Source organism: Salvelinus namaycush, chromosome 8 (genome assembly GCF_016432855.1).
Source record: "Salvelinus namaycush isolate Seneca chromosome 8, SaNama_1.0, whole genome shotgun sequence".
Taxonomy (NCBI): Eukaryota; Metazoa; Chordata; class Actinopteri; order Salmoniformes; family Salmonidae; genus Salvelinus; species Salvelinus namaycush.
In genome coordinates this window covers 2,258,280-2,273,279 of record NC_052314.1, presented here as the reverse complement: position 1 = coordinate 2,273,279, position 15,000 = coordinate 2,258,280, and the positions used below count along the sequence as shown (strand labels likewise).

Below are 15,000 nucleotides of genomic sequence, written 5' to 3'. Positions count from 1 at the left end.
TTAGCAAGACAGGAAAGTGGTCCAATTCACTCACTAAACAGAGAACATCCCTGGTCGTCCCTACTGTCTCTGATCTGAAGGACTCACTAAAAAGACAACATCCCTGGTCATCTCTACTGTCTCTGATCTGGAGGACGCACTAAACAGGAACTCCCTGGTCCCCCCAAAAAATTTTTTTTCCTCTACTGTCTCTGATCTGGATACTCACTAAACAGAGAACCATCCCTGGTCATCTCTACTGCCTCTGACTCTTGAGGACTCCTAAACAGAGAACATACCCTGGTCATTCCCTACTGCCTCTGATCTGGCTCACTAAACAGAAGACATCCCTGTTCATCCCTACTGCATTCTGATCTGGAGGACTCACTAAAACATAGAACATCCCTGTCTCTCTACTGCCTCTGAGCTGGTGGACTCACTAACAGAGAACATCCTGTCATCCCTACTGCTCTGATCTGTGGATTCACCAAACAGAGAACTCCTTGGTCATCCCTAACTGCCTCTGATCGGAGACTCAATAACAGAGAACATCCCCGGTCATCCCTTACTGCCATGTCTGATCTGGAGGACTCACTAAAACAGAGAACATCCCTGGTCATCCCTGCTGCCTCTGATCTGGAGGACTCACTAAACAGAGACATCCTGGTCATCCTACTGCCCTCTGATCTGGAGATGCACTACATCGCGAACATCACTGGTCATCCTACTGCTCTGATCTGGGGACTCACTAACAGAGAACATCCCTGGTCATCCCTACTGCTCTGATCTGGAGGACTCACTTAAACAGAGACATCCTGGTCATCCCTACTGCCTCTGATCTGGAGGACTCACTAAACAGAGAACACCCTGGTCTCCCTACTGACCTCTGATCTGGAGGACTCACTAACAGAGAACATCCCTGGTCATCCCTACTGCCCTCTGATCTGGAGGACTCACTAACAGAGAACATTCCTGGTCTCCTACTGCCCTCTGATACTAGAGGACTCCTAAACAGAGAACATCCCTGTCATCCCTACTGTGCCTCTGATCTGGGGACTCCTAACAGAGAACATCCCTGGTCATCCCTACTGCTTCTGATCTGCGAGACTCCACTAAACCAGAGAACATCCCTGTACATACCCTACTGCCGTCTGATCTGGAGGACTCACTAAAACAGAGACATCCCTGTCATCCCTACTGCCTCTGATCTGGAGACTCACTAAACAGAGAACGATCCCCTGGTCATCCCTATCTGCCTCTGGATCTGGTGGACTCACTAAACAGAGAACATCCCTGGTCTCCTACTGCCTCTGATCTGGAGGACTCACTAACAGAGAACTCCCCGGTCCATCTACTGCCTCTGATCGGAGTACGCACAAACCCCGAAGGGGAACATCCCCGGTCATCCCTACTGACCTTGATTCTGGAGGACTCACTAAAAAGAAACATCCCTGGTCATCCCTACTGCCTCTGATCTGGAGGACTCACTAAACAGAGAACATCCCTGGCATCCCGAACTGCTTGATCTGAGGACTCTAAACAGAGAACATCCCCGGTCATCCCTACTTGCCTCTGTCTGAGGACTCACTAAACAGAGAACATCCCCGGTCATCCCTACTCCCTGATCTGAGGACTCACTAAACAGGACAACATCCTGGCTCATCCCTACTGCCTCTGATCTGGAGGACTCACTAACAGAGAAACATCCCTGCGTTCATACCCTACTGCCTCTGATCTGGAGACTCACTAAACAGAGAACATCCTGGTCTCCCTACTGCCTCTGATTCTGGAGGATCACTAAACAGAGAACATCCCTGGTCATCCCTACTGCCTCTGATCTGGAGACTCACTTAAACAGAGAACATCCGGTCATCCCTACTGCCTCTGATCTGGGGACTCACTAAACAGAGAACATCCCTGGTCATCCTATGTCCTCTGATTGAGGACTCACTAAACAGAGAACATCCCTGTCTCCCTACTGGCCTCTGATCTGGAGTACTCACTAAACGAGACATCCTGGTCATCCCTACGCCTCTGATCTGGAGGACTCCTAAACAGACAAACATACCCTGGTCATCTCTACCTGCCTCTGACTGGAGGACTCACTAAACAGAGACATCCCTGGTCGTCCCTACTGCCTCGATATGGGAGACTCACTAAACCGAGAACATCCTGGTCACCCTACTGCATCTGATCTGGAGACTCACTAAAAAGGAGAACATCCGTGTCATCCTTACTGCCTCTGACTCGGAGACTCCTAAAAAGAACATCCTGCGTAATCACTACATTGCCTCTGATTGGGAGGACTCACTAAACAGAGACATCCTGGTCATCCCTACTGCTCTGATTGGAGGACTCACTAAAACAGAGAACATCCCTGGTAATCCCTACTGCCTCTGATCTGGAGGACTCACTAAACAGAGAACATCCCTGGTCATCCCTACTGCCTCTGATCTGGAGGACTCACTAAACACAGATGCTTCGTTTGTAAACCACGTCTGTGTGTTGTAGTGTGCACCCCCTGGCTATCCTTAAATAAAAAACAAGCAAACAAAAAAATTGTGCAAAATAGATTTTTCATATTATTAAGCAAATTTGAAATAATTTATACTTTTACTTTTGATACTTAAATATATTTAAGACCAAATACTTTTAGACTTTTACTCAAGTCGTATTTTACTGGCTGACTTTCACTTTTACTTGATTAACTTTCTATTAAGGTATCTTTACATTTACTCAAGTATGACAACTGGGTACTTTTTCCACCGCTAGGTGTGTGTGTGTGTGTGTGTGTGTGTGGGTGTGTGTGTGTGTGTGTGTGTGCATCGGTCTTCCTCAGACGTTGATGGATTGCTCCTCAGTGGGAAACAAATCCTTTTACAACAAACTCCATACACCCTTGGTGACTAAATATTTATAGGGGCTGGTCTCTGCCAGGGGCTGCACACACACACACTTTGAACAGGGCGCTGTGAGAGCGGATGTTTAACCTAATCCACCCCCACACACACACACACACACACACACACACACACACACACACACACACACACACACACACACACACACACACACACACACACACACACACACACACACACACACACACACACACACACACACACACACACACACACTTACTTCCTGGTTAGTAAGTATGTCTGTTACATCCTTGTTAGTAGTGTCTGTTACATTCAGTCCTTGTTAATAGTGTCTGTTACATTCAGTCCTTGTTAATAGTGTCTGTTACAGTCAGTTCTTGTTAATAGTGTCTGTTACATTCAGTCCTTGTTAATAGTGTCTGTTACAGTCAGTCCTTGTTAATAGTGTCTGTTACATTCAGTCCTTGTTAATAGTGTCTGTTACAGTCAGTCCTTGGTAGTAGTGTCTGTTACAGTCAGTCCTTGTTAATAGTGTCTGTTACATCCTTGTTAATAGTGTCTGTTACATTCAGTCCTTGTTAATAGTGTCTGTTACATCCTTGTTAATAGTGTCTGTTACATTCAGTCCTTGTTAATAGTGTCTGTTACATTCAGTCCTTGTTAATAGTGTTTGTTACAGCCAGTCCTTGTTAATAGTGGTTGTTACATTCAGTCCTTGTTAATAGTTTCTGTTACAGTCAGTTCTTGTTAATGGTGTCTGTTACATTCAGCCCTTGTTAATAGTGTCTGTTACAGTCAGTTCTTGTTAATAGTGTCTGTTACATTCAGTCCTTGTTAATAGTGTCTGTTACAGTCAGTCCTTGTTAATAGTGTCTGTTACATTCAGTCCTTCTTAATGTGTCTGTTACATTCAGTCCTTGTTAATAGTGTCTGTTACATTCAGTCCTTGTTAATAGTGTCTGTTACATTCAGTCCTTGTTTATAGTGTCTGTTACATTCAGTCCTTGTTAATAGTGTCTGTTACAGCCAGTCCTTGTTAATAGTGTCTGTTACATTCAGTCCTTGGTAGTAGTGTCTGTTACATTCAGTCCTTGTTAATAGTGTCTGTTACATTCAGTCCTTGGTAGTAGTGTCTGTTACATTCAGTCCTTGGTAGTAGTGTCTGTTACAGTCAGTCCTTGTTAATAGTGTTTGTTACATTCAGTCCTTGTTAATAGTGTCTGTTACAGTCAGTCCTTGGTAGTAGTGTCTGTTACATTCAGTCCTTGGTAGTAGTGTCTGTTACAGTCAGTCCTTGTTAATAGTGTCTGTTAAATCCTTGTTAATAGTGTCTATTACATCCTTGTTAATAGTGTCTGTTACATTCAGTCCTTGTTAATAGTGTCTGTTACAGTCAGTCCTTGGTAGTAGTGTCTGTTACATTCAGTCCTTGGTAGTAGTGTCTGTTACATTCAGTCCTTGTTAATAGTGTCTGTTACAGTCAGTCCTTGTTAATAGTGTCTGTTACAGTCAGTCCTTGTTAATAGTGTCTGTTACAGCCAGTCCTTGTTAATAGTGTCTGTTACAGTCAGTCCTTGTTCGTAGTGTCTGTTACAGTCAGTCCTTGGTAGTAGTGTCTGTTACTGCCAGTTTTTATTAGTAGTGTCTGTTACTGCCAGTCCTTGTTAGTAGTGTCTGTTACTGCCAGTCCTTGTTAGTAGTGTCTGTTACTGCCAGTCCTTGTTAGTAGTGTCTGTTACTGCCAGTTTTTGTTAGTGGTGTCTGTTACAGCCGTTTTGAAGCCAACTAGCCCTGATCTAATGTTTCAGTCTCTGAAATTGACCAGGAACATAACGTGGGCCCGTTATGAGTTCCAGATGAGACCCTGGAGGTTTACACTGAATAGAGTAGTCTGATCCACTCTCAGGTCCCAAATGGTATCCTGTCCCTTACATAGTGCTATGGGCCCTGATCAAAAGTCATCCACTATGTAGTACAGAGGGTGCCATTTGGGGTGCAGAAGCGTCTGGGTCCTGTGACTGTTATACTGCCCCCCCCCCCCTCCCCCCCAATGGGTGGTTTAGATATTTGGCTCCGACTCCGATCTTTCCACTGGTGAGAAACACAGTTGAGTTGCTGCCATGAGTAATCATGGAAACTGGTTCTAACAGGAAGTCAGACCTACTGTAGGAAGGCCTATAGGGCCACAGCACTACTTTCTCCCCTAGTCTCTACATCTCTCTCTGCATTACCAATAACTACTTTCCCCCTAGTCTCTATATCTCTCTCTGCATTACCAATAACTACGTTCCCCCTAGTCTCTACATCTCTCTCTGCATTACCAATAACTACTTTCACCCTAGTCTCTACGTCTCTCTCTGCATTACCAATAACTACGTTCCCCCTAGTCTCTACGTCCCTCTCTCTCTGCATTACCAATAACTACTTTCCCACTAGTCTCTATATCTCTCTCTGCATTACCAATAACTACGTTCCCCCTAGTCTCTACGTCTCTCTCTGCATTACCAATAACTACTTTCCCCCTAGTCTCTACATCTCTCTCTCTCTCTCTCTCTCTGCATTACCAATAACTACTTTCCCCCTAGTCTCTACATCTCTCTCTGCATTACCAATAACTACTTTCCCCCTAGTCTCTACATCTCTCTCTGCATTACCAATAACTACGTTCCCCCTAGTCTCTACATCTCTCTCTGCATTACCAATAACTACTTTCCCCTAGTCTCTCTCTCTCTTTCTGCATTACCAATAACTACCTTTCCCCTAGTCTCTACATCTCTCTCTGCATTACCAATAACTACTTTCCCCCTAGTCTCTATATCTCTCTCTCAGCTATCATACAATAACTACTTTCCCCTAGTCTCTACATCTCTCTCTGCATTCCAATAACTACTTTCCCCCTATCTCTATGTCTCTCTCTGCATTACCAATAACTACGTTCCCCCTAGTCTCTACATCTCTCTCTGCATTACCAATAACTACTTTCCCCTAGCCTCACATCTCTCTCTGCATTACCATAACTACTTTCCCCCTAGTCTCTATGTCTCTCTCTGTATTACCAATAACTACTGTCCCCCTAGTCTCTACATCTCTCTGCATTACCATAACTACTTTCCCCTATTCTCTACATCTCTCTCTGCATTACCAATAACTACTTTCCCCTAGTCTCTACATCTCTCTCTGCATTACCATAACACTACGTTCCCCCTAGTCTCTATATCTCTCTCTGCATTACCAATAACTACGTTCCCCCTAGTCTCTATATCTCTCTCTGCATTACCAATAACTACGTTCCCCCTAGTCTCTACATCTCTCTCTGCATTACCAATAACTACTTTCCCCCTAGTCTCTACATCTCTCTCTCTCTAATCCAATAACTACGTTCCCCTAGTCTCTATATCTCTCTCTGCATTACCAATAACTACTTACCCCCTAGTCTCTACGTCTCTCTCTGCATTACCAATAACTACTTTTCCCCTAGTCTCTACGTCTCTCTCTGCATTACCAATAACTACTTTTCCCCTAGTCTCTCTCTCTCTCTGCATTACCAATAACTACTTTCCCCCTAGTCTCTCTCTCTCTCTCTCTCTCTCTCTGCATTACCAATAACTACTTTTCCCCTAGTCTCTACATCTCTCTCTGCATTACCAATAACTACTTACCCCCTAGTCTCTACGTCTCTCTCTGCATTACCAATAACTACTTTCCCCCTAGTCTCTACGTCTCTCTCTGCATTACCAATAACTACTTTCACCCTAGTCTCTACGTCTCTCTCTCTGCATTACCAATAACTACGTTCCCCCTAGTCTCTACGTCCCTCTCTCTCTGCATTACCAATAACTACTTTCCCACTAGTCTCTATATCTCTCTCTGCATTACCAATAACTACGTTCCCCCTAGTCTCTACGTCTCTCTCTGCATTACCAATAACTACTTTCCCCCTAGTCTCTACATCTCTCTCTCTCTCTCTCTCTGCATTACCAATAACTACTTTCCCCCTAGTCTCTACATCTCTCTCTGCATTACCAATAACTACTTTCCCCCTAGTCTCTACATCTCTCTCTGCATTACCAATAACTACGTTCCCCTAGTCTCTACATCTCTCTCTGCATTACCAATAACTACTTTCCCCCTAGTCTCTACGTCTCTCTCTGCATTACCAATAACTACTTTCCCCCTAGTCTCTACATCTCTCTCTGCATTACCAATAACTACTTTCCCCCTAGTCTCTATATCTCTCTCTGCATTACCAATAACTACATTCCCCCTAGTCTCTCTCTCTCTTTCTGCATTACCAATAACTACTTTCCCCCTAGTCTCTACATCTCTCTCTGCATTACCAATAACTACTTTCCCCCTAGTCTCTATATCTCTCTCTCAGCATTACCAATAACTACTTTCCCCCTAGTCTCTACATCTCTCTCTGCTTACCAATAACTACTTTCCCCTAGTCTCTATCTCTCTCTGCATTACCAATAACTACGTTCCCCCTAGTCTCTACATCTCTCTTTGCATTACCATAACTACTTTCCCCCTAGCCTCTACATCTCTCTGCATTACCAATAACTACTTTCCCCTAGTCTCTATGTCTCTCTCTGTATTACCAATAACTACTTTCCCTAGTCTCTACATCTCTCTGCATTACCAATACTACTTTCCCCCTGTCTCTACATCTCTCTCTGCATTACCATAACTACGTTCCCCCTAGTCTCTATATCTCTCTCTGCATTACCAATAACTACGTTCCCCCTAGTCTCTATATCTCTCTCTGCATTACCAATAACTACGTTCCCCCTAGTCTCTACATCTCTCTCTGCATTACCAATAACTACTTTCCCCCTAGTCTCTACATCTCTCTCTGCATTACCAATAACTACTTTCCCCCTAGTCTCTCTCTCTCTCTCTCTCTCTGCATTACCAATAACTACTTTTCCCCTAGTCTCTACATCTCTCTCTGCATTACAACAATACTACTTACCCCTAGTCTCTACGTCTCTCTCTGCATTACATAACTACTTTCCCCCTAGTCTCTACGTCTCTCTCTGCATTACCAATACTACTTCACCCTAGTCTCTACGTCTCTCTCTCTGCATTACCAATAACTACGTTCCCCCTAGTCTCTACGTCCCTCTCTCTCTGCTTACCAATAACTACTTTCCACTAGTCTCTATATCTCTCTCTGCATTACAATAACTACGTTCCCCTAGTCTCTACGTCTCTCTCTGCATTACCATAACTACTTTCCCCTAGTCTCTACATCTCTCTCTTCTCTCTCGCTGCATTACCAATAACTACTTTCCCCTAGTCTCTACATCTCTCTCTGCATTACCAATAACTACTTTCCCCTAGTCTCTACATCTCTCTCTGCATTACCAATAACTACGTTCCCCCTAGTCTCTACATCTCTCTCTGCATTACCAATAACTACTTTCCCCCTAGTCTCTACGTCTCTCTCTGCATTACCAATAACTACTTTCCCCCTAGTCTCTACATCTCTCTCTGCATTACCAATAACTACTTTCCCCCTAGTCTCTGTCTCTCTCTGCATTACCAATAACTACTTACCCCCTAGTCTCTACATCTCTCTCTGCATTACCAATAACTACTTTCCCCCAGTCTCTATTCTCTCTCTGCATTACCATAACTACATTCCCCTAGTCTCTCTCTCTCTTTCTGCATTACCAATAACTACTTTCCCCCTAGTCTCACATCTCTCTCTGCATTACCAATAACTACTTTCCCCCTAGTCTCTATATCTCTCTCTCAGCATTACCAATAACTACTTTCCCCCTAGTCTCTACATCTCTCTCTGCATTACCAATAACTACTTTCCCCCTAGTCTCTATGTCTCTCTCTGCATTACCAATAACTACGTTCCCCCTAGTCTCTACATCTCTCTCTGCATTACCAATAACTACTTTCCCCCTAGCCTCTACATCTCTCTCTGCATTACCAATAACTACTTTCCCCCTAGTCTCTATGTCTCTCTCTGTATTACCAATAACTACTGTCCCCCTAGTCTCTACATCTCTCTGCATTACCAATAACTACTTTCCCCCTAGTCTCTACATCTCTCTCTGCATTACCAATAACTACTTTCCCCCTAGTCTCTACATCTCTCTCTGCATTACCAATAACTACGTTCCCCCTAGTCTCTATATCTCTCTCTGCATTACCAATAACTACGTTCCCCCTAGTCTCTATCTCTCTCTGCATTACCAATAACTACGTTCCCCCTAGTCTCTACATCTCTCTCTGCATTACCAATAACTACTTTCCCCCTAGTCTCTACATCTCTCTCTGCATTACCAATAACTACGTTCCCCCTAGTCTCTATATCTCTCTCTGCATTACCAATAACTACTTTCCCCCTAGTCTCTACGTCTCTCTCTGCATTACCAATAACTACTTTTCCCCTAGTCTCTCTCTCTCTCTGCATTACCAATAACTACTTTCCCCCTAGTCTCTCTCTCTCTCTCTCTGCATTACCAATAACTACTTTTCCCCTAGTCTCTACATCTCTCTCTGCATTACCAATAACTACTTACCCCCTAGTCTCTACATCTCTCTCTGCATTACCATAACTACTTTCCCCTAGTCTCTACATCTCTCTCGCTACCAATAACTACTTTCCCCCTAGTCTCTACACTCTCCTGCATTACCAATAACTACTTTCCCCCTAGTCTCTACATCTCTCTCTGCATTACCAATAACTACTTTCCCCTAGTCCTCTACGTCTCTCTCTGCATTACCAATAACTACGTTCCCCTAGTCTCTACATCTCTCTCTGCATTACCATAACTACTTTCCCCCTAGTCTCTACGTCTCTCTCTGCATTACCAATAACTACGTTCCCCTAGTCTCTACATCTCTCTCTGCATTACCAATAACTACTTTCCCCTAGTCTCTACATTCCTCTCTGCATTACCAATAACTACTTTCCCCTAGTCTCTACGTCTCTCTCTGCATTACCAATAACTACTTTCCCCCTAGTCTCTACGTCTCTCTCTGCATTACCAATAACTACTTTCCCCCTAGTCTCTACGTCTCTCTCTCTGCATTACCAATAACTACTTTCCCCCTAGTCTCTACATCTCTCTCTGCATTACCAATAACTACGTCCCCCCTAGTCTCTATATCTCTCTCTCTCTCTGCATTACCAATAACTACTTTCCCCCTAGTCTCTACGTCTCTCTCTGCATTACCAATAACTACTTTTCCCCTAGTCTCTCTCTCTCTCTGCATTACCAATAACTACTTTCCCCCTAGTCTCTACATCTCTCTCTGCATTACCAATAACTACTTCAATAACCATACTGTATTGTCATGTGTTACAATCATACTGTATTGTCATGTGTTACAGCCATACTGTATTGTCATGTGTTACAACCATACTGTGTTGTCATGTGTTACAACCATACTGTGTTGTCATGTGTTACAACCATACTGTGTTGTCATGTGTTACAACCATACTGTGTTGTCATGTGTTACAACCATACTGTGTTGTCATGCGTTACTACCATACTGTATTATCATGTGTTACTACCATACTGTATTATCATGTGTTACTAACATACTGTATTGTCATGTGTTACAGCCATACTGTATTATCATGTGTTACTACCATACTGTATTATCATGTGTTACTACCATACTGTATTATCATGCGTTACTACCATACTGTATTATCATGCGTTACTACCATACTGTATTGTCATGTGTTACAGCCATACTGTATTGTCATGTGTTACAGCCATACTGTATTGTCATGTGTTACAACCATACTGTATTATCATGTGTTACAACCATACTGTGTTGTCATGCGTTACTACCATACTGTATTGTCATGCGTTACAACCATACTGTATTGTCATGCGTTACAACCATACTGTATTGTCATGTGTTACAACCATACTGTGTTGTCATGTGTTACTACCATACTGTATTATCATGCGTTACAACCATACTGTATTGTCATGCGTTACAACCATACTGTATTGTCATGTGTTACAACCATACTGTGTTGTCATGTGTTACTACCATACTGTATTGTCATGTGTTACTACCATACTGTATTGTCATGTGTTACTACCATACTGTGTTGTCATGTGTTACAACCATACTGTATTGTCATGTGTTACTACCATACTGTATTGTCATGCGTTACAACCATACTGTATTGTCATGCTACTACCATACTGTATTGTCATGTGTTACTACCATACTGTATTGTCATGCGTTACAACCATACTGTGTTGTCATGTGTTACAACCATACTGTATTGTCATGTTACAACCATACTGTATTGTCATGTGTTACTACCATACTGTATTGTCATGCGTTACAACCATACTGTGTTGTCATGTGTTACAACCATACTGTATTGTCATGTGTTACTACCATACTGTGTTGTCATGCGTTACTACCATACTGTATTGTCATGCGTTACTACCATACTGTGTTGTCATGCGTTACAACCATACTGTATTATCATGTGTTACAACCATACTGTATTGTCATGTGTTACAACCATACTGTATTGTCATGTGTTACAACCATACTGTATTATCATGTGTTACAACCATACTGTGTTGTCATGTGTTACAGCCATACTGTATTGTCATGTGTTACAACCATACTGTGTTGTCATGTGTTACTACCATACTGTATTGTCATGTGTTACTACCATACTGTGTTGTCATGTGTTACAACCATACTGTGTTGTCATGTGTTACAACCATACTGTATTGTCATGTGTTACAACCATACTGTATTGTCATGTGTTACAACCATACTGTATTGTCATGTGTTACAACCATACTGTATTGTCATGTGTTACAACCATACTGTATTGTCATGTGTTACAACCATACTGTGTTGTCATGTGTTACAACCATACTGTGTTGTCATGTGTTACAACCATACTGTGTTGTCATGTGTTACAACCATGCTATGTTGTTGTCTCAGGTCTCTCTGTATGTAGTGTTGTGGTGTCTCTCTCGTCGTGATGCGTGTTTTGTCCTATATTTATACTGTATTTATTATTTTTATTTTTAATCCCCCGTCCCCGCAGGAGGCCTTTTGCCTTTTGGAAGGCCGTCATTGTAAATAAGAATTTGTTCTTAACTGACTTGCCAAGTTAAATAAAGGTTAAATAAATAACATTTAAAAATGTGTGAGGCTCTGTGGTTATGGTTCCATTTATTAACAGATTTTTCATTTTTAAAGGCTTACATACAGTACACACTACACGCCATAGACAGCCTACACTGGGGTCACTGCACTTTACCACCCTGTGTACAACAGTAACTCTGCACCACTGTGGCTGAATCCCCCCCCCCCCCCCATGCCACCCTAGTCCCTATTGCCCTGGTCAAAAGTAGTGCCCTATATAGGGAATAGGGTGTCGTTTAGCACACAGCCCACGTGTGACCCGGCACCGCCGGAGTTCCCTTATTTAAAGAGTGAAATCATTTGGGGTCAGATCCAGCATGCAGCAGAAAAACCAGCACTCAGAGGTTTGGGTTTGGCTGGAGGAGGGAGAGGAGGGAGGGAGGGAGGGAGGGAGGGAGGAGGAGGGAGGGGGAGGAGGGAGGGAGGGAGGGAGGATGGAGGGAGGGAGGATGAAGGGCGAGGGGGAGAGGGGAGGGAAGATGGACGGAGGGAGGGAGGGAAAGATGGAGGGAGGGAGGGAGAGAGGGAGGGAGAGGGAGGGAGAGAGGGAGAGGGAGGGAGGGATGGAGGGAGGGAGGGATGAAGGGCGAGGGGGAGGGGGAGGGAGAGATGGAGGGAGGGAGGGAGGGAGAGAGGGGAGGAGAGGGAGGGAGCGAGAGAGGGAGAGGGAGGGATGAGGGCGAGGGGAGAGGAGGGAGGACTGGAAGGAGGCAGGAGGAGGAGGGAGGGAGAGAGGGGGAGGGAGGGGAGGGAGGAGGAGAGGAGGGGAGGGAGGATGGAGGGGGAGGGAGGGAGGGAGGGAGGGAGGGGGGAGGGGGGGGGGGGGAGGAGGGAGGGGAAGATGGAGGGAGGGAGGGGGGGAGGGAGGAGGGGAGAGATGGAGGGAGGGGAGAGATGGAGGGAGGGAGGGAGGGATAAGTCAGCCAGTTCTACCACAGTCATGCATATTTCATGCATAATTGTGTCTGTGAACATTTGCCAGGCTGAGGCAGCGTTACTAATAATTCATGCTGTTCTATTGGTCTCAGCTAAGGGCCGGGCGATGAAGCATCACTACTAAGGTCTGAGCTACTGGTGTGAACTCCTACAGTACAGACACTGACCTCTGAACCCTGTGGGTCCTCTGCTCTACAGTACAGACAGAGACCTGTCACTGACCTCTGAACCCTGTGGGTCCTCTGCTCTACAGTACAGACAGAGACCTGTCACTGACCTCTGAACCCTGTGGGTCCTCTGCTCTACAGTATAGACAGAGACCTGTCACTGACCTCTGAACCCTGTGGGTCCTCTGCTCTACAGTACAGACAGAGACCTGTCACTGACCTCTGAACCCTGTGGGTCCTCTGCTCTACAGTACAGACAGAGACCTGTCACTGACCTCTGAACCCTGTGGGTTCTCTGCTCTACAGTACAGACAGAGACCTGTCACTGACCTCTGAACCCTGTGGGTCCTCTGCTCTACAGTTCTCTACTCTCCTTTATCTGCTCTGTTCCACTCTCTCTGCCGGTAAATATGAGATGACAGATGAGCTCTCCAGAGACAGACCACAACACCGGAGATTATCAGTGCTTCTGTTTGCTCTTTGGGGTCTACGTCGAACTGCTATAGACCACTGCTGATGTAAAATGTACTTTTGACTGACTGACTGACACCTTGAACCTCTCTCTCTCTCTCTCTGTCTTTCTCTCTCAGAGGGAAACATATTAATATTCAGCAATAGCACCACCAACAGATGGTCGATAAATCATTAATTCCTCTTAAACCTGTTTGTGTGTGTTTGAGAAGCCCAGAAATAGCTGAGCTAAATGAGTTCCTCCGATGCTACTGCTGATACTGCTGTCGGGTGCTACTGCTGTCGGCTAAGACAGGACTGCTAGACAGGACCTCTACCATAACACTTGATGACAGCATGATTGCTACTGCTAACGGGTGCTGCTAACGGGTGCTGCTAGCTACTGAGTACAAGACATTGAAAATATGTATTTTCAACCAAAAATTATCTTGCAACAGCTAGCTATGTTATTATTGTTGCTGCGTGCTGATAGCTAGTTAGCTAGCTAAGTTAGCATTGCTGCTAGGTTCTGATAGCTAGTTAGCTAGCTAAGTTAGCATTGCTGCTGGGTGCTGATAGCTAGTTAGCAGCTAAGTTAGCATTGCTGCTGGGTGCTGATAGCTAGTTAGCTAGCTAAGTTAGCATTGCTGCTGGGTGCTGATAGCTAGTTAGCTAGCTAAGTTAGCATTGCTGCTGGGTGCTGATAGCTAGTTAGCTAGCTAAGTTAGCATTGCTGCTGGGTGCTGATAGCTAGTTAGCTAGCTAAGTTAGCATTGCTGCTGGGTGCTGATAGCTAGTTAGCTAGCTAAGTTAGCATTGCTGCTGGGTGCTGATCGCTAGCACTAACTCTGCCATGGCTCATTGGACAAAGCCTTTGGGGATTTTTTTTTTGTTGTTGTAGGGTTTTTTGAATAAACGTAAAAAATAAAATTTGTGGTAAACACAGATTTAGGAGATCTCCTACGTTTGGTTCTATTGGATCATCTTCATCAGCTAACGTCACTCTTTGTGACGCATTTACGTAATCAAAACAAGTACATCAAGTCTTCGTAATCATTAAGGTCGTGTTAACCGACTGATATCATCACCTAGAACTAAAAGTATAACATCTCCTAAGCCTGTGTTAACCTAAGACTTTATTTTCTGCATTTATCCCAAACCCCTATTCTTTCCCCATTCATTTCCCCCATAGGAATGGCTGAACGAACCAGAGGAAACTAATTTCTGGTTTTAAAGACTACATGCTGGCGAGCTCTATGACAGGATGACTACTGCTAGGCGCTGATAGCTATTTAGCTAACTAAGTTAGCATTGCTGCTGGGTGCTTATAGCTAGTGAGCTAGTTATATTTGCATGGACAGGAACACTAGAACACATTTTTTCTAAATGACAGCACTTCTTACCAAGCTATTTCC

The 15,000-nt window shown here is 44.2% G+C and overlaps 1 protein-coding gene across 1 annotated transcript in view; it reads left to right on the top strand.

Annotated features, from left to right (window-relative positions):
* The window catches only part of LOC120051639 (E3 SUMO-protein ligase PIAS1-like), a 78,145-nt gene extending 64,674 nt beyond the window's left edge, over positions 1–13,471 (top strand). The window contains exon 9 of the mRNA XM_038998534.1: positions 13,442–13,471. Coding sequence (XP_038854462.1) covers positions 13,442–13,471 — 30 coding nt within the window. The remainder of the gene's footprint in view (positions 1–13,441) is intronic.
* The last annotated feature ends 1,529 nt before the right edge of the window (positions 13,472–15,000 follow it).